The sequence below is a fragment of the Selaginella moellendorffii genome, unplaced genomic scaffold (genome assembly GCF_000143415.4).
Source record: "Selaginella moellendorffii unplaced genomic scaffold, v1.0 SELMOscaffold_1, whole genome shotgun sequence".
NCBI classification, from domain to species: domain Eukaryota; kingdom Viridiplantae; phylum Streptophyta; class Lycopodiopsida; order Selaginellales; family Selaginellaceae; genus Selaginella; species Selaginella moellendorffii.
In genome coordinates, this window is record NW_003314262.1 from 2,258,967 (window position 1) to 2,284,452 (window position 25,486).

The 25,486-nt window shown below is 46.1% G+C and overlaps 6 protein-coding genes across 8 annotated transcripts; 3 read left to right on the top strand and 3 right to left on the bottom strand.

The window, feature by feature from the left end:
* Positions 1-9,051: 9,051 nt before the first annotated feature.
* LOC9630098 (warthog protein 6) lies at positions 9,052-10,147 on the bottom strand. The gene is made up of 4 exons (XM_002961904.2): positions 9,920-10,147; positions 9,796-9,863; positions 9,532-9,748; positions 9,052-9,461 (listed from the first exon to the last, which is right to left on the bottom strand). The coding sequence occupies exons 1-4, from the start codon at positions 10,137-10,139 to the stop codon at positions 9,130-9,132; spliced, it is 837 nt and encodes a 278-aa protein (XP_002961950.2). The 5' UTR covers positions 10,140-10,147; the 3' UTR covers positions 9,052-9,129.
* Positions 10,148-11,417: 1,270 nt separating this feature from the next.
* On the bottom strand, positions 11,418-12,152 carry LOC9657224 (mavicyanin). Its single transcript, XM_002961905.2, has 2 exons — positions 11,902-12,152; positions 11,418-11,829 (listed from the first exon to the last, which is right to left on the bottom strand). Exons 1-2 carry the CDS (start codon positions 12,104-12,106, stop codon positions 11,456-11,458), a joined length of 579 nt encoding a protein of 192 aa, XP_002961951.2. The 5' UTR covers positions 12,107-12,152; the 3' UTR covers positions 11,418-11,455.
* Positions 12,153-12,277: 125 nt separating this feature from the next.
* Positions 12,278-13,019, bottom strand: LOC9630100 (macrophage migration inhibitory factor homolog). Its single transcript, XM_002961906.2, has 3 exons — positions 12,871-13,019; positions 12,492-12,692; positions 12,278-12,434 (listed from the first exon to the last, which is right to left on the bottom strand). Exons 1-3 carry the CDS (start codon positions 12,979-12,981, stop codon positions 12,399-12,401), a joined length of 348 nt encoding a protein of 115 aa, XP_002961952.1. The 5' UTR covers positions 12,982-13,019; the 3' UTR covers positions 12,278-12,398.
* A 112-nt stretch (positions 13,020-13,131) lies between these two features.
* Positions 13,132-17,910, top strand: LOC9630101 (structural maintenance of chromosomes protein 6A). 3 transcript variants are annotated; one of them, XM_024685825.1, is made up of 28 exons: positions 13,132-13,270; positions 13,328-13,433; positions 13,500-13,633; positions 13,698-13,753; positions 13,803-13,889; positions 13,944-14,264; positions 14,318-14,437; positions 14,491-14,625; positions 14,677-14,753; positions 14,807-14,882; positions 14,934-15,008; positions 15,064-15,168; positions 15,222-15,391; positions 15,450-15,552; positions 15,606-15,718; positions 15,772-15,976; positions 16,027-16,155; positions 16,207-16,321; positions 16,370-16,455; positions 16,503-16,598; positions 16,655-16,785; positions 16,846-16,948; positions 17,004-17,083; positions 17,140-17,218; positions 17,268-17,325; positions 17,383-17,480; positions 17,529-17,623; positions 17,686-17,910. In XM_024685825.1, exons 1-28 carry the CDS (start codon positions 13,132-13,134, stop codon positions 17,741-17,743), a joined length of 3,150 nt encoding a protein of 1,049 aa, XP_024541593.1. In that variant the 3' UTR covers positions 17,744-17,910. The 3 variants fall into 3 exon arrangements, with proteins under 3 accessions (XP_024541593.1, XP_024541599.1, XP_024541603.1); XM_024685831.1 differs by having other exon boundaries at positions 15,606-15,703; XM_024685835.1 differs by lacking the exons at positions 13,132-13,270; positions 13,328-13,433; positions 13,500-13,633 and having other exon boundaries at positions 13,693-13,753; positions 13,807-13,889.
* A 49-nt stretch (positions 17,911-17,959) lies between these two features.
* On the top strand, positions 17,960-22,647 carry LOC112348068 (structural maintenance of chromosomes protein 6A-like). Its single transcript, XM_024680085.1, has 22 exons — positions 17,960-18,101; positions 18,159-18,264; positions 18,318-18,451; positions 18,504-18,559; positions 18,620-18,706; positions 18,789-19,109; positions 19,329-19,474; positions 19,637-19,712; positions 19,894-19,998; positions 20,049-20,172; positions 20,357-20,379; positions 20,428-20,793; positions 20,853-20,981; positions 21,174-21,287; positions 21,480-21,604; positions 21,668-21,770; positions 21,840-21,919; positions 21,980-22,058; positions 22,122-22,173; positions 22,229-22,326; positions 22,383-22,477; positions 22,530-22,647. The coding sequence occupies exons 1-22, from the start codon at positions 17,960-17,962 to the stop codon at positions 22,597-22,599; spliced, it is 2,631 nt and encodes an 876-aa protein (XP_024535853.1). The 3' UTR covers positions 22,600-22,647.
* Positions 22,648-22,930: 283 nt separating this feature from the next.
* On the top strand, positions 22,931-25,425 carry LOC9657225 (calcium/calmodulin-regulated receptor-like kinase 1). The gene is made up of 7 exons (XM_024686615.1): positions 22,931-23,838; positions 23,910-24,063; positions 24,139-24,265; positions 24,322-24,401; positions 24,471-24,542; positions 24,610-24,813; positions 24,885-25,425. The coding sequence occupies exons 1-7, from the start codon at positions 23,528-23,530 to the stop codon at positions 25,287-25,289; spliced, it is 1,353 nt and encodes a 450-aa protein (XP_024542383.1). The 5' UTR covers positions 22,931-23,527; the 3' UTR covers positions 25,290-25,425.
* The last annotated feature ends 61 nt before the right edge of the window (positions 25,426-25,486 follow it).

Below are 25,486 nucleotides of genomic sequence, written 5' to 3' on the forward strand. Positions count from 1 at the left end.
GAAATGAACTACTCCACGACAAAGAAAGAGTGTTTAGCAGCAGTTTGGGGTTTCGAGAAACTTCATGTATATCTACATGGTTCTCGGATGTTACTTGAAGGTGATCATGCTATTGTTACTTCATTATTGAAGCGGAAGAACTTAGTTGGTTATACTGCTCAATGGGCTTTGAAGCTTTAGATATATGATTTTGATGTTGTTCATTGCCCAGGGAGTTCTTTGGCTGATGCTAATGCCCTTTCTCGAGCTCGTCTTCTTTCTCCATTTTCTTTTCATGTTTCTAATGAGCTTGTTGTTCCAGCCTCTGTGGATTTTCTAGACGAGGATTCTGTGCCGTCGGCGGTTGTTGTACTTGACGTTCAGTGTCCACAAGGCGCCGAGCAAGATCTACCTTCTCTTGATGAGGTTCACGAGGCTCAAAAGATTGAGCTGTGGATTCGAAGGCTTTGAGATGGGTTTGAGAATGTTGCATCACTTGTTGATGACTTGCCTTTCCGGCATTTACATTCTCAATATCACCTCGAAGACGGCCTTATTTATTTTGTGGGGACGAATCCTGACGATCATTTACAATTGGTGGTGCCTTCTATCTTTATTCCGCGGTTTCTCCATGCCTATCATGATTCTCCTATTCTAGATGGGCATATGGGACATCGTCGTATAATTGAGAAGTTGTGCAGGTTTTTCTATTAGTTGGAGATGCGACGTGATATTATCTGGTATGTGCGTCGCTACATTTGATGCCAAGCTTGTAATACTCCCCTTCAGGCTGCGGAAGGACTGTTGGAGTCAATTGCAATTTCCCATCCATTTGAGTTGGTGGCATTTGATCTTATGGGACCTTTTCCACGGTCGACTGTTGGCAATGAGTATGTTATTATTATTTCTGACTACTTGACTTAATTGGGTGGAAGTTGGTGCTCTTGCTAGCGCCTCTGCAACTTCTATTGGATACTTCCTCCTCAATCGAGTGGTGTTTTAGCATTCTTGTCCAAAGCAGATTCTTTCAGATAATGGTCCTGCATTTATGGCTGAGGCATTTCATGTTTTGACGTCTCGGCTAGGGATACGCCACACTTTCACGAGTGCTTATCATTCACAATCAGATGGTCTGGTGGAATGGCTCATTCAGACATTCAAAGGAATGATTGCGAAGTATGTGAACTTTCAGCATTCTGATTGGGATGGTTATTTGCATCTCTTCGGTATGCATATATCACAGGGGTATAGAGTTTTGTTGGTGCTTCACCATATAAACTTCTATATGGTCATGATCCAATATTACCAACGGAGCTGGGTTTACCTTCGCGATTGCCACGAGCTGTGGATGTTAAGTCGTGGGACTAGTATTTGACGAGCATTCTTCCATTTGTCTGAGCAGAGTCTACTGAACACTTAGGCCATGTATAAGTGGGACAACAACGGTGCTATAACTCCCATCATCGTCCACCTGCGGAGTACAAAGTGGATGATTTGGTGCTAGTCTGTTTTCCCCATCTTATAGTATGTGGTTTATCTAAGGGGCTCCTTGCGTAGTGGAAAGGACCGTATTGAGTGTTGCGGCAAGTTGGACCACAAGTTTATTAGGTTCGGCATGACGTCCAGCAGATCGATCCTCAAGAGATTGTGCATGTGCAACGGTTGAAACGCTTCATACAAAGGGATCAGGAGCAGTTAATACCACCTATAAATTTGTTAATGCCTCCTCCTAACGTTCCTCCAAATCTTGGCCTGTTTACAAGAGAACCCTGATAGTTTTCTATTATTTCGAGAGGAGGGGATGATGTGAGGGCCAAGTGTACGGCTACGATGCCGTATATTAATATTAGTATAGTGGGATTTTGGTAGCTATCGGATTGGTTTCAATCTGGACCACTCGTTCCTGTATATAAGCTAGGGTTTTTAAGCTAATTTATATGCACATTTTTGTATTCCCTTTCCATATTCCAAACACTCACAAATTAAGATTAGTTTAAAGTTGTTTTACATTTATTTCTCACACTACTAATTTTGGGTTAAAAGCTTGAAAACTTCAAAAGGTTGATTTATTCCTTTAAATACCGTACCAACTGAATTTATTTATTCCTTTAAATACCCTAATCCAATGTCGAAGGAGAGACTGGATCATGGCCTGGAGAAGGCGGTGAGTTTGTACAAAGAGTGCTCAGGCACAGGGAAGGGCCGTTTTCTAGTGGCAGACGATGTGATCTACTCTAGCTTTGAGAAATGGAGTTCCAACAATGAAGACTGCTGGAGGCTGGCCTTCCTCGAGGGAGAAGCGGGATCCGGCGTTGGCAGTGTCTACATATTTGGCGATCCCAGTAACGTCCACAACGAGACGAAGCAGTGGTTCTTCCACAAGCTATGCCGGCAAGTGGAGAGGCACTTGATGCTCACGAGCCCTGAGCTGGACATCCGCTCCTTCGTCCGGGTCCTGGGATCATCGAGGTTTGCGCTTGGTAACGGGAGCAAGGAGCCAGGCGCCTCTTTCTCCACGGCCTCGCAGAAGCATCCATTCCCTCGAGTTGTCCTTGAAGTGGCCTACAAGAACGAGTCTTTTGAGGTACTCGTCAGGGAACTTAACCACTGGGTTCACTCGGGCTGTAAGCTCGCAATCAGGATACAAATCTCGTATGCCACCCTCAGCACTAGCAGCAGCAGCCTGCAACTGTTGTGGGTGCAGGAGGAAGCTGGCAAAGGTACACAGATTATAAATTTTAGTCCTAGCGTTTGCACCTTGGAAACAAAGGAGGATTTCTTGGTGTGGTTCCCGTTCAGCATGCTTTCCAGCGATGTTCCAGACTGCCATGACATCCCACTCACGTTTGATCTGTATCAGCTCCAGTCGACGATCAAGGAGCTGGTGCAGGAAGAGTTTGATATGTATCAGCTACAGTCGGTGATCAAGGAGATGGTATAGGAAGAGTTGGAGCAACCTTGTGAAGAATATGTCCTGCTCCTTAAATGAGGAACATCTTCAGTGGTTCTTTCTCCCAACTTAATCTTCAAGATGATTGAAGATTAGAATTAGTAAAATCTCTTGATTTAAATTTTATTAAGAATTCAACGAAGATAACGCTGCTCACATTGAAACTCTAAAGAGCAAGATCGAAATTTCTGCTGTTGCTGCTGCTGCCGTGAGAGTGTCCAAATCTTTTCTCGAGATGCTACTGCCAGCGGTGCTGCTGGAGCTGGAGCTGCTGGAGCTTGACGATGGTGGAGTGGCAACGCTATCTGTGAGCGATGCATTTTGGACATCGATGGACAGCTTTTGGCCCCCTTGGCAGTGATTTGGAAAGCCACAGAGGAAGTACCATGATCCGGGGGCCTAGTCATTGCGATCGAAGTGTCACCGTTGTTGAAAGACTGGATCGGTGAGGCGCTGGAGCATCGGTCCCAGTCATCCTCGGACACTTCCAGAACGTCGTGCCGTTGGCTGTTGTACTTGAAACCTTGCATGCATAGAAGATGCTCCCGTTAGAAAACTATCGAGTAGGACAGGAAGAAATCAATCAACAAAGCAAAAAACAGAAAAGGAAAAAGAAAAGAAAAGAGAACGGGACACAATAGTTTTTCCTTAACTAGTTTGTAATTAAATTTAATGTTAATAATTAAATACTTAGAACTGGCTAATGAGATTATTCGAGATTCTAGCAAATTTAGTAAGATTGCCTATTTCAAGCTACCTTTATTGGTCACAAATATATTACTCCATTGACTAAATTAGAAGCTCTTCCGAGCATTTCCAAACTGTGTTCACCGATTGGAGACAATCATTCCACAGAATTACGTCTTCACAGACACATTCCCTTTTTAGCCGTCTTGAGCAATAGATCATCAAGGTGGAGGCAAATTAAAACATGCATTTTAAACCTAATAAATACCATTGATGGCAATAGCTTCAAGTGGCCCACTAGATTAAAGGAACATACTTTAGATACTACTTGCCACCAAAAGTCTATGAATTTGGGAGGAATTTCGGGAGAAGACTGAGTGAGTGGGGGTGGGGCATATTTGCCGGGCGCTAATGACCCTATAAATATGTATTAATAACAATAATCATTGTGTGAGTGCCTGGAATATGGAAAGGGAATACAGAAATGTGCATCCCAATTAGCCCAAAAACCCTAGCTTATATATAGGAGCGAGTGGTCCGGATTGAAACCAATCCGACGGCTACCAAAATCCACTACGCTAATATTAGTATACGGCATCATAGCCGTACACTTGGCCCTCACATCATCCCCTCCTCTCAGAATAATGGAAGGCCATCAGGGTTCTCTTGTAGACGGGCCAGGATCTGGAGGAACGTCAGGAGGAGGCATCGGCGGATCTGTAGACGGTATTAACTGCTCCTGATCCCTTTGTATGAAGCGTTTTAACCGCTGCACATGCACAATCTCCGGAGGATCGGCCTACTGAATGTCGTGCCGAACCTCATAAACTTGCGGTCCAACTTGCCGCAACACCTGATACGGTCCTTTCCACTGCGCAAGGAGCCCCTTAGATAAACCATGTACCGTAAGATGGGGAAAACGGACTAACACCAAATCATCCACTTTGTACTCCGCAGATGAACGATGATGGGAGTTGTAGCGCCGTTGTTGTCCCACTTGTACGTGGCCTAAGTGTTCAGCAGACTCTGCTCGGACAAGTGGAAGAATGCTTGTCAAATACTGATCCCATGACCTAGCATCAGGAGCTTGTGGCAATCGCGAAGGTAAACCCAGCTCTGTTGGTAATATTGGATCATGACCATATAGAAGTTTATATGGTGAAGCACCAACAAAACTCTGCACCCCTATGACATAGGCATACCGAAGAGACGGCAAATAACCATCCCAATCCGAATGCTGAAAGTTCACATACTTCGCAATCATCCCTTTGAATGTCCGAACAAGCCGTTCCACCAGACTGTCTGATTGTGGATGATAAGCACTCATAAAAGTGTGGCGTATCCCCAACCGAGATGTCAAAACATGAAATACCTCAGCCATAAATGCAGGACCATTATCCGAAAGAATCCGCTCTGGACAAGAATGTTGGAACACCACTCGATTGAGGAGGAAGTATCCAACAGCAGTTGCAGAGGCGCTAGCAAGAGAACCAACTTCCACCCAACGAGTCAAGTAGTCAGAAGCAATAATAACATACTCATTGCCAGCAGTCGATCGTGGAAAAGGTCCCATAAGATCAAATGCCACCAACTCAAACGGACGGGAAATTGCAATTGACTCCAACCGTCCTTCCGTAGCACAAGGGGGAGTATTACGAGCTTGGCACCAAACGCAGCTACGCACATACCGGATAATATCACGTCGCATCTCCGGCCAATAGAAAGACCTACGCAGCTTCTCGGTGATACGACGGTGTCCCATATGCCCACCTAGAACAGGAGAATCATGGTAGGCATGGAGAAACCGCGGAATAAACACTGAAGGCACCACCAACCGTAAATGATCATCAAGATCTGTCCCCACAAAATAAATAAGGCCATCTTTAAGGCGATATTGAGAATGTAAATGCCGGAAAGGCAAGTCATCAGCAAGTGATGCAGGATTCTCAAACCCATCTTGAAGCCTTCGAATCCATGGCTCAATCTTTTGAGCTTCGCGAACCTCATCAAGAGAAGGTAGATCTTGCTCTACGCCCTGTGGACACTGAACGTCAAGGACAGCAACCGCCGACAGCACAGAATCCTCATCTAGAAAATCCACAAACGCTGGAACAACAGGTTCGTCAGAAACATGAGAAGTGAGTGGAGAAGGAAGAGGAGCTCGAGAAAGGGCATCAGCATCAGCCATAGAACTCCCTGGGCGATGAACAACATCGAAATTATATATCTGAAGCTTCAAAGCCCATCGAGCCGTACGACCAACCAGGTTCTTCCGCTTCAATAATGAAGTAACAGCAGCATGGTCACCTTCAAGTAACGTCCGAGAACCATGTAGATATGCATGAAGTTTCTCGAAACCCCAGACTGCTGCTAAACACTCCTTCTCTGTCGTGGAGTAGTTCATCTCCGCTGGTTGTAATGTACGGCTTATGTATGCAATGGGATGGCGCTGACCAGGCACACTCAAGCTCTCTTGCATCAACACACCTCCAAGACCAATGTCAGAAGCATCCACGCGCAAAATAAAAGGTCGAGTGTAGTCAGGATATGCCAAAACCGGAGGAGTCGTCAATAGCTCTTTGAGATCCACGAACGCCCGCTCACAATCCGGAGACCAGATGAAAGATGACGTTGATGACTTCAGCAACGCTCGCAATGGTGTAGTGCGATCGGAAAGATGATCCACAAAACGACCGAGATACTGCACCTTACCCAAAAAACGCTGCACATCATTCACACATTTCGGAGTAGGGAACTTTAGAACAGCCACAAGTTTGTCAGGATCAATTTGCAAACCCTCACGAGAAATACGGTACCCAAGATAAGTTGTGTCCTTGGACCCAAATACGCACTTTGACAGCTTCAGCTTTAAACCAACATCACGTAGCCAATCCAACACTTTACAAACATCACGAACGTGCTCCTCCCACGTCCCCTCCGAGTGGATCAAGACATCATCAATGAAGTCAGCAGTCACTTCCGGCATATCGCAAAGAACCTCGTCCATCATCCGCTGGAAAGTTGCGGGAGCATTGTTCAAACCAAACGGCATCACCAAGAACTCATATAAACCAAATGGTGTACGAAAAGCAGTCTTAGGAATATCTTCTTCGGCCATTGGTACTTGCCAATACCCAGAAGCAAGATCTAGCTTGGTGAACCAACGACTTCGCCCCAGACGATCTAAGAGATCAGCAGTGTGAGGAAGAGGATACACATCTGGGATCGTCACTTCGTTTAACGGGCGATAGTCGATGCAGAAACGAATACTCCCATCAGGCTTTGTCACAAGATGAGGTTCACATGCCCAAGGACTCCACGACTTCCGAATAACACCCTTCTCCAGCATTTCCTTGACGTTGGCTCATAAATCTTGATCTCCTTAGGTGACTGACGACGAACAGGAACCTTGATTGGACGAGCATCCCCGGTTGGAATCGGATGACGTGTGGCAATCTTGGCTCCAGACGATAGGTCAAATTCAAAGAGATCAGAATACTCCTTCATGAGCCGGTCAACTGCTGCAACACAAAGATCGTCGGAGGGATCGGAAAAGGGAAAAGCAGAACAAGATGGAAACACAGAAGGAAAGAGTGGGGGAACAAAAGTAATGGAAGCAGAGGTAGAAGTAGAGGGATGAAGAGGTATGGAAGTGAGAGGAATGGATGAAACATAAGGAAGTATGAGACAAGGGGGAGAAGCCTCAAAGTCACACTTGGCATGATTGCGCTGCAACCAATCCATACCAAGAATGAGGTCAAAAGCTTGACTCGGCACCACCCGCAACGACTGCAACTCAAGTTCGAGATCGCCCACATGCACAACTAGGTCCACCTCATCCCGTGCACATGCATGTGTACGGCCGTTGCCATAAAGAATGAAAACTGGTTCCGCCGCACGACGCAAGTGTAGACGACAACGTGTGGTAACAGGTCGAGCAACAGAAGATAAACTCGAACCTGTATCAACCAACACGGAGAGAATAATAGGAGACCTCTTGTTATAAAAACGAGCTTGGAAAGTAAACACGGGATGAACCGGTGCCGAGTGAACCCCTTGATGATACTCCCGAAAGAAAGATGGAGGGGTTACTGATTTATTCGCGCAAGGTCCCTCCATTACTCGTGCGACTCCTCGTTTCTCGGATGCATCTCGGTGTCCAGACCTTCCACTGCAGCAGCACCCATGGGACGTTGCTGACGCCAAGGTCTCCACCCAGGAAATGGAGGTCGCCAATCCGGAAAACAACGGCAACGCCGATAAGTATGACTAACTTCATCACACGCCCAGCAGCGAACATCACGGCCACGACTACGTCCTCGTGCTTGTCCTTGGACTCGAGCAGCAGCAGCATCAACCTCCATTGGAACAGGACCATCACCCATAGGAAGGGGAGCGGAAGGACGTGCAGCAAGAAGTGGAAGAGGCGACGTCTCATAACGTTGTGCCAAGCGAAGAGCATCATCAAGGGTGGCAGGAGCAAGTGCATGCACAAGTCCGACAAGATCTTGACGAAGTGCTAGCCACAACATTCCTAGCTTGATCTGCTCCGACATATTTGGCTCCGCACGAAGCAAAAGACTTCGGAAACGAACGCTAAATTGCATCACCGACTCAGATGGCCCTTGGCGAAGACGATGCAATTGTTGGAAAGCATCATCACAATCATCGGCATGGCCGAAGGCGCGTTTGAAGACGTCCAGGAGAACACTCCAATCCCCACGAGTGGCTGCGCTCAAACCATTGTACCACTGCAACGCCGTCCCTTGGAGACATGTGGGAAACTCACGCAAACGTCGAGCATCATCCCAAGAATGATATGTGGCAATCACCGTGAAGTGATCGAACCAATGGTACACATCATCCCCAGGATTCCCGCGAAAGAACTCCGGCCGAACGCGAGGATTGGCACCAAGAGTAGGAGGAGTTGGACCACATGCCGTGAATGCCGCCATCAATTGAGTTTGGTTGTTCAATTGCAAGCGCATAGCATCAAGCAATTGGACCAACTGCTGCTCGAGAGTCAAAGGAGGAGAGTACTGATCTGCCATGGAGAATGAAAAAGAAAGAGCAAAAGAAAATGACAAAAAGCTAGAAGGAAATGGTAGATCTAGACAATGCAAAAAGCTAGATCTAAACCAAAATCCTGAAAAGAAAAAAAAGAAGGAAATGGAAAAAGCTAGATCTAGACAATGCAAAAGTTAGATCTAAACCAAAATCCCAAATCCAAGCACTCCTCAAGGGCAATCAAACGTGCCCCTCACCTCCACCAATGTGAATGCTTGGAATATGGAAAGGGAATACAGAAATGTGCATCCCAATTAGCCCAAAAACCCTAGCTTATATACAGGAGCGAGTGGTCAGGATTGAAACTAATCCGACGGCTACCAAAATCCACTACGCTAATATTAGTATACAGCATCATAGCCGTACACTTGGCCCTCACAATTGTAATTTATAATAATATCCTTAACGATTAAAATTATCTAAATTAGAATTCTTGCCCAAATTGTTTACACCTTGGAGGCCAGCACAAGACCAGCAATTCCAAAGGTGAGAGCAACGCTTCCTCCATACTTTGTTCCAAACTCAGCAATGTTGGTGAAGGAATCGATGGCAGCATAGCCCTTTGCGTAGATTTCCTTGCCCACGATGTTGTAGATGGCGCGAACTGGAGCAAGCACGGCCTGGTATGCGTATGGCAGGTACTCGGTTGCGCCGACAGCATCAAATATGGAGTCCAAGAACCACTCGCTGTGAGTGGATGCTAGAACATTGTTCACCATGATGCTGCCGGAGAGAGTGAGCGGGTTGTAGAGGCCTACCTTCTCAACCTTTTGTATTTCTGGAAAAGTAGCACAGAATCGTTAAATTCGAAACATCCCACCAATATATATGCTTTTTGCTTTCCTTACCAGTGATTTGAGATGATTCCCACAGGGAATCTCCAACCTTGAGGTCCTCGGCTCTCTTGTACACGAGCTTCCCATTGACAGCAACGGGAACAAAGTGGCCTGCACTGAGTTCCAACATGTTTGAAGCGCTGTGCACTTGGAAAAACTTGGACATGGCATCAGCATCCTTGTGGCCGAATGCATACACATCTGAATAGATATTCTTCCCCACTGCAACCTGTGGAAAAGTTATACTTGGACAAGATTTATGTGAAAGTATTCAACCTTGTCTCCAACATTAAGCTCCCTCACGAACTTAATTTCTCCATTATACATCTGAACAGTTGCATCTCCTATAATAGCTTGAAAATTGTATGAAGAAAAAAACGTGAATTCACATGAACCCTACCTGGGAAGCATCCTGGAGTGCCTGGAGGGGGTGGAGGAGTGGCTGGAGGGGGTGGAGGAGTGGCTGGAGGGGGTGGAGTGGCTGGAGGGGGTGGAGTGCCTGGAGGGGGTCTAGTGGCTGGAGGAGGAGTGGTGGGAGGGGGTGGACTTTGTGCCACTGCAACGCTTGCAGCGAAGGCAATGAAAAAAGTCAGGAAGATTAGAGCACTGGTATGAGCCATTAGCTAGCTCGAAACTGCTGGTTGCTAACACTCTAGGAGCAAGCCATTTTATAGCAGAATGTAAGCATCTAATGTTTGGTTTCGTGCACCAAAAATTCAAACACGAATGGTGGTCCTAATTAAGAACATTGAATCCTTCTCACTGATTTTGGTGAGAACCTAAATACGAGAAACTATTTTTATTAAAATAAATTAAAAATATTTTAAAGTTGTCGTTTTACATTTATTTCTCACACTACTAATTTTGGGTTAAAAGCTTGAAAACTTGAAAAGGTTGATTTATTCCTTTAAATACCGTACCAACTAAAAACCCTAATCCAATGTCGAAGGAGAGACTGGATCGTGGCCTGGAGAAGGCGGTGAGTTTGTACAAAGAGTGCTCAGGCACAGGGAAGGGCCCTTTTCTAGTGGCAGACAATGTGATCTACTCTAGCTTTGAGAAATGGAGTTCCAACAATGAAGACTGCTGGAGGCTGGCCTTCCTCAAGGGAGAAGCGGGCTCCGGCGTTGGCAGTGTCTACATATTTGGTGATCCCAGTAATGTCCACGACGAGACGAAGCAGTGGTTCTTCCACAAGCTATGCCGGCAAGTGGAGAGGCACTTGACGCTCACGAGCCCCGAGCTGGACATCCGCTCCTTCGTCCGGGTCCTGGGATCATCAAGGTTTGCGCTTGGTAACGGGAGCAAGGAGCCAGACGCCTCTTTCTCCACAGCCTCGCAGAAGCATCCATTCCCTCGAGTTGTCCTTGAAGTGGCCTACAAGAACGAGCCTTTTGAGGTACTCGTCAGGGAACTTAACCACTGGGTTCGCTCGGGCTGTAAGCTCGCAATCGGGATACAAATCTCGTATGCCACCCTCAGCACTAGCAACAGCAGCCTGCAACTGTTGTGGGTGCAGGAGGAAGCTGGCAAAGGTACACAGATTATAGATTTTAGCCCTGGCATTTGCACTTTGGACACAAAGGAGGATTTCTTGGTGTGGTTCCCGTTCAGCATGCTTTCCAGCGATGTTCCAGACTGCCATGACATCCCACTCACGTTTGATCTGTATCAGCTCCAGTCGACGATCAAGGAGCTGGTGCAGGAAGAGCTATATCAGAAAGAGCTATATCACGTTTGATCTGTATCAGCTACAGGAGAGCAACCTTGTGAAGAATATGTCCCGCTCCTTAAATGAGGAACATCATCAGTGGTTCTTGCTCCCAACTTAATCTTCAAGATGATTGACGATTAGAATTAGTAAAATCTTTAGAAGCTTAGATCATTAAAAATATTGATTTAAATTTTATTAAGAATTCAACGAAGATAACGCTGCTCACATTGAAACGATAAAGAGCAGGATCGAAATTCCTGCTATTGCTGCTGCTGCCGTGAGTGTTTCCAAATCTTTTCTCGAGATGCTACTGCCGGCGGTGCTGCTGGAGCTGGAGCTGGAGCTGCTGGAGCTTGACGATGGTGGAGTGGCGGCGCTGCCTGTGAGCGATGCGTTTTGGACATCGATGGACAGCTTCTGGCCCCCTTGGCAGTGATTTGGAAAGCCGCAGAGGAAGTACCATGACCCGGGCCTGGTCATTGCGATCGAAGTGTCACCGTTGTTGAAAGACTGGATCGGCGAGGCGCTGGAGCATCGGTCGTAGTCATCCTCGGACACTTCCAGAACGTCGTGCCGTTGGCTGTTGTACTTGAAACCTTGCATGCATAGAAGATGCTCTCGTTAGAAAACAAAGAGGATGAAAGCACAAGAAAAGAAAACAAACTTACGGAGAGTGTCATTGACACGAACGTTTTGCTGCTTGGACCAATTCTCGTAAACGTCATCGTCGCCGTTGGGGGGCATTATCCATTGAGTCGCGCCCCCGACTACAAACTCGGTTGCTTGAACAGCTCCCAGTGTCGCGAGCAAGAGAGCTACCAGAAACGAGAATCCCACCATCAATTCACCACCACTCTGCTCTTGCTTCTTCATACTCGTTTGGATGATGATCTTCCTTTCACTGCTTCTCTTTTTCTCGTGCCATATAAGTTCTAAAGCTCCAACCAAATTGATGGCTCACCTGGCCCCAAAAAAAGCTGAGAAAGCTCTTTCCTACAGGTGGAGGCCATAAACTATTCCTGGAAACAAAGACATAGTTTTGCATTGGACTTGAAAATCCTAGCCAAGAATTTAATAGTAAAAGCATAAAGCGAACATACATACCCAAGCAGTGTTGCTTTTTTTAATCCAGTTACTCGGTAACTCACATCATAAGAAGTATACTTTAGAAGGTGGAACCATTCCATCCGAAAAAGCTTCTCTGAGAAGGATATGACCAAAGTGAAATAGAGAAGAACAAGAGCTTGCCAAAAAGTACCTGGACGTCGTAGAACTTAATGTAGAATCGAGATGGCGGAACCGATAACTTGGACTCCAAAATCTCGGACAAAGCTTCGCTCAGTTCTTTGTTGACGCTCGGCCCCAGCCCTCCAATTGAGATCACTTCTCCATACGCGGCGGGCTCCTCGGTGCCACCGAATGACATTGGAACACTATCTTTGAGCACGATCATCACATACTGCGAAACCAGCAAATTGGAAATGAAAATCCAGTCCAATCGATCCGGCCGAGCGCTCTAGGAATCATCGCGCAATGAAATCTAGATCTCGAGTGATAATCTAGACGAGAGAGCTGCAATGCCTGGAGATTTCTTGGCTATCGAATGCGCTACAACCTATCAATCGAGACGACGTTACCTGTTCGGGCTTTCCAATGATCCGAGAGACCGCCTTGCTCGCATCCTTGAGAATGTCGGAGCTCACGATCGAATCGGCGGGGACGTTCGTGGAGAGATTGAGCGTCGGCATTCCTTCTAGCGCTAAAATCCCTAGTGCTTCCCTTCTAAAACCCGGAGTTTGTTCTTGTCGGATGGATAGATCTATGATCCAACGGCTGACATCGCTACACATGGCGGCATTCAAGGCGTGGGATTTTTTTCAAGGGCTTAGGGTTTGGGAATGGCGCGCGGGCGAAGCCGCGAGGCGGGAGATGCCGCCGGGATCATCGCGCGCATCCGGGTGGAGAATTTCATGTGCCATTCCAACCTCTCGATCGATTTCGTTGACAACGTGAATTTCATCACGGGGCAGAATGGGAGTAAGTTCTCTGCTCCAAGATTTTGGGAAGAATGTAGGTTTTTTTGCCTCTTCGCAGGTGGGAAGAGCGCCATTCTCACGGCTCTGTGCATCGCATTTGGCATCAGAGCTCGCGGAACGCAACGAGCTACTTCGCTGAATGATTTTATCAAGACGGGATGCAGGTAGAGCTAAGTGTTAGATTTTAAAGCTCTTGATTGGAGTTTACACTTACACTTTCTCATGTTTAGCTATGCGCTGGTCGTCGTGGAAATGAAGAATGAAGGCTGTGATTCCTACAAGCCGGAGAGGTACGGGAAAATGATTATAATCGAGCGAAGGATTACTGCGACCGCTTCCACCACTGCGTTGAAAGACGAGCATGGCATGGATTTTTTTCCTTATTTCTTCGTGTTTTCATCCCTGAGTATTTACATTGTTTCTTTCAGGTCGGAAGGTTTCGGCTAAAAAGGAAGACCTTCATGATATAATCGACCATTTCAATGTGAGTCTTCCGTAATATTTTTCCTGTTTACTGACTTGGATGCTTATAGATAGATGTCGAAAATCCTTGTGTGATCATGAGCCAAGACAAGAGCCGCGAGTTCCTGCATTCCGGAAATGACAAGGAAAAGTTTAAGGTACTTGGCTCTAATCCTTGTTGGGCTCATGACCTGCTTGTTTTTTGGGCATAGTTCTTTTACAAGGCAACTCTTTTGCAACACGTTTCGGAGCTTTTGGATGCTAACATCGGCAACATTGAATCATGCAAAGTCTATTTGAAGGCCAACGAGGAAACATTTCGGCCCTACGAGCAGAAGCTCAATAAATTAGACTTGGAAATTCGGCGGGCAGAAAAGGTTGACGAGATGGCGCAGGAGGTCACCAACCTGCGGAAAAAACTGGCTTGGTCTCAGGTTTACGATATCGATCGTAAAATTGAGAAGGCAGCAGGTTGCGCAGAAAAGCTTCGAGAGCGCATTCCAGTCTGCCAGGAAAGAATAGATGCACACAAGGTCAGTCTTAAGACGAGGTCATTTGTAAGGAATGTCTAATATCTCTATTACAGGCTATCCTGGGAGAGAAACGCGATGCTCATTCCAGGAAAAACACAAGCATTTCCGATCTGATTTCTAGGAATGATAGAGCAAAGGAAGCACAGAAGAAACTATACCAAGATCTGACTGAGGTAATGGCTGTCGCCAAAAATGTGCCAGTAGTTGTAGCATTTTTTATTTGCAGGTGACACAGGAAAAGGTACAACTCGAAGAAACTCTTCGAAGTAAAGTAGCGACTTTGGAGCGGAAGCGCGGTAAAAAGCGCTCACTTGAAATGCACGTACGTGAAATGAAGGAAAAGTTCGAAGAGAACACCCAGGTGAGCTCATTCGGTGTCTGCTTTTCTTGTGATGTATTGAAAGTTGTCCAGGTGGAAGAAAATGAGAGGGTTGAAGCACTTCGAGCCCTTGAAAACGAGATCGATTTGCAAAAGGGAGAGCGAAGAAGGTAATATGTTCTTACCCAAACGCAATGATGTAAATGTTTCCCTTTTTAAATAGAATGCAGGAAGAGGAAGAAGCGGCTTTGAGAAACTTAAACTCCGCCACTGATAGCATTTCAGAACGAAACAAAGAGGTATTGTTTATCTTTTAGATTATTAGTAAGTCGCCAATTTTCTTGTATCAGATTGAAGACCGTCGTGGAAAGGTCAGCGATTTGAATGGTTATATTAGGCGACTACAAAACCAGCAGCGTAATCGGGTGAGTGAGTTTCAAGTGTTTGACTCCTAAGCCCCTGTGGTAACATTTTCTGTAGCTTCATGCCTTTGGAGGTGAGGACGTTATAAAGCTGCTCCGGAGCATTGAAAATCATGAAAACTCTTTTACAAGACCTCCCATTGGTCCGATTGGAGCACATGTCGTGAGTTAACCAACGTTTTAAAGTTTTTTGGCATATAACTTTGTGATTTTAAGGCTCTGGCAGGAGATGATACGTGGGCGCTCGCTGTTGAAGTAGCTGTTGGAAGATTGCTAAACGCTTTTGTTGTGACCAACCACCAGGACATGCTTGCTCTTCGTAGACTTGCTCGTAACTGCAATTATACGAACCTACCGATTATAATCTACAACTTCGAACACCCACTGTATGTACCTCATGAATTTTTTGTTGTTCTTAGCCATTTTTCTTTTCTCATCTTTCAGGTTGAACCTGCCACCACGGATGCTTCCAAATCCGGACCTCATCACTGTGATGTCGGTTCTCCAGTCTGAAAACCATATCGTCAAAAACGTCTTGGTCGATCATGTAAGGTATTCAGGCAGGTCTTACTTTTATCTGTTCTTTTTTATCTCTTCCAGGGATCTGTTGAGAGACAAGTCCTGGTTGAGAATTACCAGGAAGGCGTACGCGTGGTTTTCAACACGAGAGCGCCAAACGTGAAGGAGGCCTTTACGAGGTCCGGTGAGAAAATGTAAGGGTTGATACATGAGCCAGTTTTAGTCGTCTGAAGTGTGTATTGTCCAGGTTTATGAGAGCGGGAGGCCAAACAACACTCCCGAAAGACAGAAATATACGAGGTGGGCGACTGGAAGCGGGTATCGAGCAGCGAATTACAGAAGCGGAAAGTGACCTTTCAAGAGTTGTCGAAGAGCTCAGATTATTGGAATCACAAAAGCGAAGTGCTGAGGCCTCCCTTCAAGATTTAAGACGTCACCTCGAGAAATCCAGGGTAAACTTTGCTCCTCGTTATGCTTTAGAATTTGAAGTGGATGTATACAGAGAGCAAACGCGGAAGTCAGTCAAAGCATCTCAAGGAAAGAACTTCGATTGCGCGATCTAAAATTTCAAGCAGAACAAGCAGCAAGTGCAACTATGCCTAACACGGAAGAGCTTGAAACCGAAATTTTGGTACTTCAATCGTCTCATGCATGGAAGTTGATATATATTTTCTTAAATCAGGATACAGAAGCGGAAGCTCGAAAACTCGAGCGTGTGATTGAAGACCTCAGAAGTAAAGTCGTTGATGTCAATGCCAAACAGCAAGATGCCAAGTCCAAGCATGATAGCTTCTTGGGTAAGTTTTATCTGTATTGTGGCTTTTCCTCAGCTGTCGCAATCGCAGATTCCACCAAAGATGATGCCGAAGCTCTTAGAAAAGCTGCCGATGAGTTGCAAGCATTGCAAGAGGAAGCAGACGAGGCCGCTAACGTAAGGAGTTACTTTACAAAGTTTGTTTCTGATCCTCATTCCCACAGGCCGTTGCTCATTTCACAAAAATCATGAAAGACAGGGTGCTTCCTGAGTTGCAAATAGCAGAGGAAGAATTGAAACGCCTTCAAAGCGAGCGTGAGGTGGGTGTCTGCTTAGTTGCACTTTGGCTGCTAATGTTTGTTATCATGCTTTGCAGGAAAACGCGCAGAAAGCGTCACAGATATGCCCAGAGGAAGAAGTCGAGAGGCTGGGCGGAGTGTCGGATTCCACAGTTAAACTGAACACAAGCTTAGAACGTCTTATGGACCAAGTGAGTCGTGAAGAAAGGTGGGCAGCATTTAAAGTTTTCGTGATTTGTTAGTCATTTCTCTCGGCTTTCCTGTTTAGGCACATCACCCCAGTGGACGAACTTCAGCGAAAGAAGTCGAAACTGGAAAAGAAGGTCTTCAAGAAGAAGCATCTTCACGTGGATCTGAAGCAAAGAATAGAGGTAGCATCGTTTGTGGCTTTCTCGTTGTTCAAGGCTTTTTTTTTTTTTTTTGCAGGCGATAGACGATGTGTATGCGTCGAGACGCTCCAAGTTTGAGCACAACACTGCTTACCTCAGTCGCCAATTGAGATGGAGGTTTGATTGCCAACTCTTGTGCCACTGTTTAACGTCTTTTCTATTTTTCTTTGTAGGTTCAATGACCATCTTAAAAGGAAGGGGTTCAGTGGAAGAGTGAAAATCGACTATGAAGCCAAGACTTTGAAGCTTGAGGTATGATTATTTCCAAGTGTGGTTGATTTTAACTTGGCTTTACTGGCAGGTTCAAATGCCGCAAGATGCCTCAAACAGCGCAGTGAAAGATACAAGAGCCCTTTCTGGTAACTTTGATACTTCTCTAGGCATGAACGAGCAAGTTTTGTGCTTTTCTCTTGCAGGCGGAGAGAGATCTTTCTCCACTCTATGTTTCGCCTTGGCGCTCCACGAGATGACGGAGTCTCCATTTCGTGCAATGGACGAGTTCGACGTGTTCATGGTAAGTTTCCTTCGTGTTCATGTACTTGCTTACGCTCTCGTCTGACAGGATGCGATCAGCCGGCGAATCAGCCTGGAAACCGTGGTGGATTTCGCGATCCAAGAAGGATCTCAGTGGATTTTCATCACGCCCAACGACATCAGGTACCTCTCTCGTTTAGATTTTTTTCTGGTGGATTTGAGCTTCTTGTTTCCTGGTTTTTTAGCTCCGTGAAGGATCACCCAAAGATAAAGAAGCAGCAAATGTCAGCTCCTCGTCTATAGACGAAGAATTTTTCGTACCAACAGTAAAATGGTTTTAACTAGCAGTACAATTTTCCGCACGCGGGCTGATTTAACTGCTGCCAATAGAATCTGGGAGTATGAGATTCTAGGAATATTAATGAAAAGAAGCGGCGAACTGGGGGATCCTGGGCCGTTAGATGCGCAAAGATCTAACGAGCCATTTTGAAATGGTTGTTTAGGGTTTTAGTTCTAGCTATGTTGACGCTAACGTGGAGGGGCGAGGATCAGGGTGTCGCGGGTGTGATCTCGCGCATCAAGCTCGTCAATTTCTTATGCCACAGCAATCTTTCAATCGATCTCGGCGACAATGTCAATTTCTTGACGGGGCAAAATGGAAGTAAGAGCGAGATTTTAGCTTGGATTTGAGTTTTCCCCATTCTTTTTGTTTTCTCAGGCGGCAAGAGCGCCATTCTGGCCGCGCTGTGCATCGCGTTTGGGAGCAAGGCGCGTGGGACGCAACGGTTTTCTTCTTGGAAGGATTTTATCAAAATTGGATCAAAGTAAGCAAAGTTCCCCTGTTTTTTATTCTGGACTAGCATTGTTTCTGTTCTAGGTCTGCTTTGGTAGTGGTAGAGTTAAAAAATGAAGGGTCAGATGCTTGTAAGCCAAATCTGTATGGCAAGACGATAGTGATTGAGCGGAGAATCACTGCTGGAAGCAACACTATTGTCTTGAAAAATCACCGAGGTTGGTTTTCTATCGTGCAAGGGATTTACTTCTTTCGTATTGTGCATTCCAGGTGAAAAACTTTCTTCAAACAAGCAGGATTTGTGCGATGTGATCGACCATTTCAGTGTAAGCTAAGATTGTATTTTTAAAATTTTCTACTTTCCTACTGTCACCTTTTTTTTGTAGATTGACACGGAAAACCCGTGTGTGATTATGTCTCAAGACATGAGTCGAGATTTTCTGAGTGCTGGTAGCGAGAAAGAGAAATTCAAGGTAACAATAGCTTTCGTTTCCAAGCTAAAGGTGGTCTGACATTTCCAAGCTAAAGGTGGTCTGACATATGCTTATGCTGTAGTTTTACTTCAAGGCAACTCTTTTGGAGAAAGTCTTGAAATTGCTGGATATGAACGCAAAGACTATTCAAGTGTGTTGTGATTGCCTTCAAAAGGACAGGAAATCTTTTGAAGTGCTCGAACGGGATCTGGTGAAGATAGAAGAGAAACTTCTCCATGCGGAACAAGTGGATGAACTTGCCGAAGAAGTTTGCACCTTGCGAAAGAGATTGGCTTGGGCTGTAGTTTATGAGACAGACAAGAAACTCGAAGACATCCAAGCATTTGTAAGTGAACTCAAGCAGCTTATACTTCTAGCTGAAGAGGACATCAAGATGCAAACAGTGAGCAGTTTGGTCTTTTATTTGTTGGATGTCTGAGGTTTTTGCCTTGCAGCAATTACTTGCAGAGACACGACTCTCTCATTCCCACCTAGAAGAAAACGTCTCTGATCTTGTAGCAAGGAAAGACAGAGCTGAGGAGACACGTACAAAACTCATGGAAGAGCTGGCTGAGGTGAAGTCCTTAAATTTTAGTTCAACGTATTTGATGTTGTAGTACAGATTTCAGTTGAGGAAGCGCAGCTGAAAGGGGGTGTTGAGAACAAGGAAAGTGTCTTGCATGCAAAACGAATTAGAAAGCAGTCTTTGGAGCAGCATGTCCAGGAGATGGAAGAGAATTTCGTACGATGTTCCCACGTAGGAAATGAGTTCTTGCTGGAAGTGCTTTCTTATAGTGTTTTCAGGAGGAGGAAACACAATGGCATGCATCCTTTCAAGCTACGCAAAGCGATGTGAATCATTTGAGAGATCAACTTGAAAGGTATTTTATGCAACATGTCCATCTATGAGACTCTGGTGATCAAGTGTAGGCAACGAGAAGAGGAAGCGAATTTACGAAAGAGATGGGAAGAACTTGAGGCCGCAATCGCAAGCATGAACAACGAGGTACATTTGCTTTGCATTCCGTCGTCAGTGCTGTGGATTTCTTCGATTTAGATGGGTGACAAGCGTCGAGAAATGCATGATTTGGAGGGACATATCAAGAGCCTTTCATCTCAGCAACGAAACAGGGTATGCATCAATCTCGAACTGTTTTCTAAAGGGTGATTGCCTTTCGCTTTTGTAGATTCACGCGTTCGGTGGAGAAAAAGTGATATATCTTCTGCAAGCTATTGAAAGGAATCAGAGCTTATTCACAAGACCACCTGTCGGCCCAATCGGGGCCCATCTCGTAAGTTTCCTCTTGTATTTCTTCCAACTCCTTTTTCTTTTCTATTCAAGGCTTTGATTGGAGGGAGTGCATGGGCAATAGCTGTGGAAGTCGCGATAGGAAGGTTGATGGAAGCTTTTATAGTGAACACTCACGAAGATTGTTTGGTTCTTCGCGGGCTTGCTCGTCAATGCGGTTTACATCAGCTCCTGATTATAATTTACAACTTTGACATTCCACCGTGAGTATGATATATGTCTGTGCTCCTTACTAAACCCCGTGGTCCTTTCTCTTCCAAGGCTAAACCTTCCACACTGGAGCCTTCCCGATCATAACTTAGTGACTGTAATGTCGATTTTGGAAGCTGGCTGCACCACAGTCAAGAATGTGCTAATCGATCATGTAAGTAGCTTCGGACGAGAAAATTGTGTATGACTGTCTTTGATGTAGGGAGGCATGGAACGACAGGTTTTGGTGGAGAATTATGCTGAAGCTGCAAGGCTAGCTGATTCTCGTCGGACTAACGTGAACGAGATTTTTCAGAAAGACGGAGTAAAATGGTATACTTCTTTTCTGGTGTTGGCATGTTTTGTAATTCTGTTCGGTTACAGGATTTTCAGAGCTGGTGCTCAGACTGTACTTCCAAAACATCGGAGTTTGCGAGGTGGTCGTCTACAAAACGATATTGGAGCAAATATTTGTCAATTCCGTGGTGACGTATCTCGACTAACAGCAGAGATAATCTCGATTGAAGCTCAGAAGAGAAATGCCGAGGATGAGATCCGAGAGATCAGGCGTGACCTTGACAGTTTTGTGGTGATCGTTGTTTCACTGATTGCAATTGTCTTCTTAACTATCCTACGTAAAATGTGCAGACGCAGCAAAGAGATACTCAGCGTCTTCTTTCCACTAAAGAGTTTTGTCTTCGTGACTTGAGGAGTCAGGCTGAGGTAGCTGCACGAGGAGCCATGCCAAACATTGGAGGGCTTGAAGACAATATACTCGTAAGCTACAGATATTGAATCGGTCAAGATTTACCTTCTCAAGTTTCCAGGTTACGGAAGCTGAAGCCTTGGAACTGGAACGGGAGATTAGAGAACTCCGACTTAAACACGCCGGTGCTCGAGAAAGAAAAGAGCTTTCCTCGTCTCGACTTGATTCCTTTGAAGGTAGTTTACAGTCTTGTTTCCAACCAGTGCGTGAAAAAACTGCCATTTCCTCCAGATTCGGTTCGAGATGATGTAGAAGCTCTCGAAAACTCGGCGTCTGAGCTGCGGGCTTTGCAGGACAAGGCAGTAGATGTTTGTCAAGTAAGGACTGCATGACCAATGCTTCTCTAACTCTTCTTGCAGAGGTTGGAGGCCTTGAAAAGTAATCTAAAGAACAGTCACCAAGCGGTGAATGATGCGAAAGAGAATGCGGCAAAGCTGCAAGAAATTAGGCAGGTGAGTAGCATACCAGTTTCGTTTCGAAGCTAATGTTCTTCTAATCAAAATCTGTAGGAAGACGCTTGCAAAGCTTTGGGGATTTGCAGTGAAGAGGAGTTGCAAGAAATTGGAGGTGTTGCCGACACAAGGAAGCGACTTCAAGCTCGTTACAACGCTCTTACTAGTCGATCAGTGCGAGAGTAATTGTCACCGATGCACTGTCGTTTCAACATTTTTTCTAACTTTGCCTTCTGTTTCTCTAGGAGTAACGTATCAGTGGATGAGCTTCAGCATCAGAGGCGCAAATTGATAAAGCAAATCTCGAGTAGGAAGCGGAAGAATTCTCAACTAGAGGAAAAAGTCGATGTAAGGCAAATTGCTTGTTCATTCTCACCGAGCGAGCTTACCCTCGGGTGTTTTCGTTTATATTGACAGGATATAGCGACGCGGCACAAGAAACGGTGCGAGAAGTTTGAGACGAGCTCTAGCCTTCTGAAAAAACAACTTCAATGGGAGTAAGAATTTGAAATGCGAAGCGTTGATGGAGTTGATCATGTATGACATGTTTGGCGCAGATTCAATGGTCATCTCAGGAGAAATCTTTTCCACGGTCGCGTTCAAGTGGATTACGAATCGAAGACGCTTAAACTAGAGGTGGATCATGTTCTTCTTTTTTCTTTTCTTCCTCCCTTGACTTATTGAAGAACAACTTACCAGGTTTGTGTGCCACATGACTCTAGCTCTGTCAAGGACATGCGGTCTCTATCAGGTATAGTTTTTTCGTCTCGTCGTGTTGATCTCACAGTTTTCTACAATCGCCACAGGGGGAGAGAGATCCTTTTGCACACTGAGCTTTGCGCTAGCTCTACACGGAATGACAAACGCGTCGTTTCGTGCGATGGACGAGTTCGATGTGTTTATGGTGAGAACTCTCTCGTCTTCTTGGCTGCGTTTTCTTACAGCCCTCTTGACTTCCAGGACGATGTTTCGCGAAAAAGCAGCTTGGAAACGCTCGTAGCGTTTGCGATCGAGCAAGGCTCCCAGTGGATATTTATCACACCCAACGATATCAAGTACGAGAGTTTTATATGCTTTGGAACTTGCTAATCCATTGGATTTAAGCAGTTTATTGCGAGCTCATCCTAAAGTCAAGATAATGGAGCTGCCATCACCGCGTCCAGTCGCGCGAGAATAGTAAAAATTTCTAAAGGAAACTCTTCTCGACTTCTAACAAAACATTGCTTCGTTCCTAAAGATTATATTATAGAGGTAAATATTTCTATCTCGACTTCTAACAAATTTTTTGGATTGTCCCGCTTGAGGCTATATTATAGAGATTAGTGTGTATAGATTTAATCACAAGTGGACCACGGAAGGTCTTTCTAGCAACAAGGCTTACGTGCAAAGCATTAACATGGACAGGCTTGACGACGTGGAAGGAAATAAAAACAAACAAAACATGGTCAATGGTCTCGACCACGAGACCTGGTATATTCCCCGCTCCATGAAGGGGATGTATTCAAAGCTTCTGCCTGGGCTGCGAGCTCGTGTGGTTTTGGCATTTTGGATGGATCTTTCTTAGCGCCTGGCAGGGATCAAGATTGGCGCGATCACGATCGCGATCGCAAGGCTTGGCGCGCGATCGCGATTTTCGGATTTTGTGCCAGTGCCGCGGAGCAGAGCAGCGCAGGGATCGGTCAGGCAGTCAGGTCGCTCTTCTTTGGATCGAGGCCGAGCGCAGCGCGAGTAGCGATTGTTTCTCGTCCTCGCGGCAGTAAATGCGTCGCTCGTAACGCTTGGCGATCCATTTACTGCTGGAGTCGGCTCCAATCGCTGGCTAGGGTTTGAGCAAGATCTCCTGCGAGCTCGAAATTCTTGTTCTTGGTGATCGTCCAGCTCGAAATATCGGCTCCAGAGCGAGAATCGCGAATTCTCCTCGCTGGTAACAGTGATCTAGGATGAGGCGCCGGCTCAAGGGAAAGGTCAGTGCCGGGTTCTCTGAAAGTGCTCGAGACCCGGTCTGAGTAGTCGCGGTCTTGGATTCCGGCTGCCACATTTTAATTCCACTCCATCGATCTTTATTCCCCATGATCATGGCGTAGCTCGATCATAGGAAGCGAAGGATGGATGGAGCTCTGGGATTGATACTTGGCATCTCAATTGGCCTAGGAATTGGGCTGCTCCTCGCCTGCGCGGTGTTTCTTTGCATCCGGGCGAACAGGCGGAGGATCGAGAGGAGGAATTGGAGCGAGCGGAGCACGGCGGTGCTGCCCATCCGTGTGAATGGCGTCGACTCCAGCTCGGTGATGTCCGATTCGTCGACTGCGCCGCAAGCTCTAGCTTCCAAGGAGGCTGGCTTGTTTACTTCGTGGTTGGGTGGAAGAGGAAAACGCTTCACTGCCATCAATGCTGGGATCACAAGATTTTCATACAGGTATGGAGAAGAAAGGAGAGATCGACTTTAGTTTTTCTTCCAAGTTTCGCTAAGTTGTCGCTCTCTTTCAGGGAGTTGCAAAAGGCCACTAACAATTTTACGACGCTGTTGGGCCAGGGAGCGTTTGGCCCAGTGTACAGAGCAACGCAGCCTTCCGGGGTTGTGTTGGCCGTCAAGGTTTTGGCGTCAAACTCCAAACAAGGCGAGAGGGAGTTTGAGACTGAGGTAAGATTGACACACTTCTAGCAAGCTTAGAGTGATGGTTTTTCCTGGTTTTGTTTTCTCGCTTGGACCAACCAGGTGATCCTTATGGGACGATTGCATCACAGAAATCTAGTGAATCTGGTGGGATATTGTACCGAGCGAGAGCACAGGATGCTTGTGTACGAGTACATGAGCAATGGCAGCCTTGCAGACCTTTTGAGCAGTGAGAGTGAAGTTTTTTCTTTCTACTTTTCAATGACCCTTCGCCTTCCCTTGCAGGCAAGGAGCCCCTGAAGTGGGACTGGAGAGTTCGGGTTTCCCAAGATATTGCCAGAGGGATCGAGTACCTGCACGACGGGGTAAGTGATTTCTATCATGTATCTTTGATTTGCCCTTGCACGCTAGTTTTCTTATTCTAACTCTCTCAGGCAGTACCGCCCGTGATCCACCGGGATATAAAATCCGCAAACGTTTTGCTGGATTACTCAATGCGAGCGCGCGTAAGCGAGGTGTTTTTTCTTTGATGACAGCGACTTAACAAAAAAAAAAACTCTCGCGTTCCTCCAGGTTGCTGATTTTGGACTCTCGAAAGAGCTGAGTGACGACGTCGCCGTATCGGGCTTCAGGGGGACCTTCGGCTATATCGATCCGCAATTCATTGCCACGAAGACATTCACGGAGAAGAGCGACGTGTACAGCTTTGGCGTCCTGCTGTTCGAGATCATCACGGGACGAAGTCCACAACAGGGACTCATGGACTACGTCCAGTTGGTACGAGCACCAAACTCACTTAAACTTCTTCGCCGGTTGCTCACACGACATTCTCTTCAACGCTCTTGCAGGCAGCGATGGACAGCGACAGTGTGGGCTGGACGGAGCTGGCCGACATCCGGCTGGACGGGAAGTGTAACTTGGACGAAGTGGCGGCCATGGCCTCGATCGCCCACTCGTGCTTGGAACCTCTCCCGTCCAAGCGACCAAGGATGCGAGAGGTCGCACAGAGCCTCCAGCTGATCGGTAAGAAACGATTGCTCGTAACAACAGATACAATAGACCAAGCTCTCGATCATCAACGCCACCATGATCATGGTCCGCAAGATCATCGTCACCAAGTTCCCTACGGTGCTCATCGCGGTCACCAGCAGCAGCTAGAACTGGAAGCCGGTGTAAATGGAAATGGGCTTCCCAGAGGTGAATGGAGTAAACCATTCCACCAACAAGAGCACGAACCAACAGACCAACAATAACGAACAACTCAAAAGAAGTATTACCACTTCCTACTGTAAGATAAAAAAAATGCTTTGGGGTGAGAGAGGCTCGAACTCCCGACCTCAGGATTTCCCAGAAGCTATGAGACCTACGCGCTAGCCAACTGCGCCACCACCCCTTAGTGATAATGTCCTATGATTAGGACGTAATTTTTTTGCTGGCGAAGGATGACACT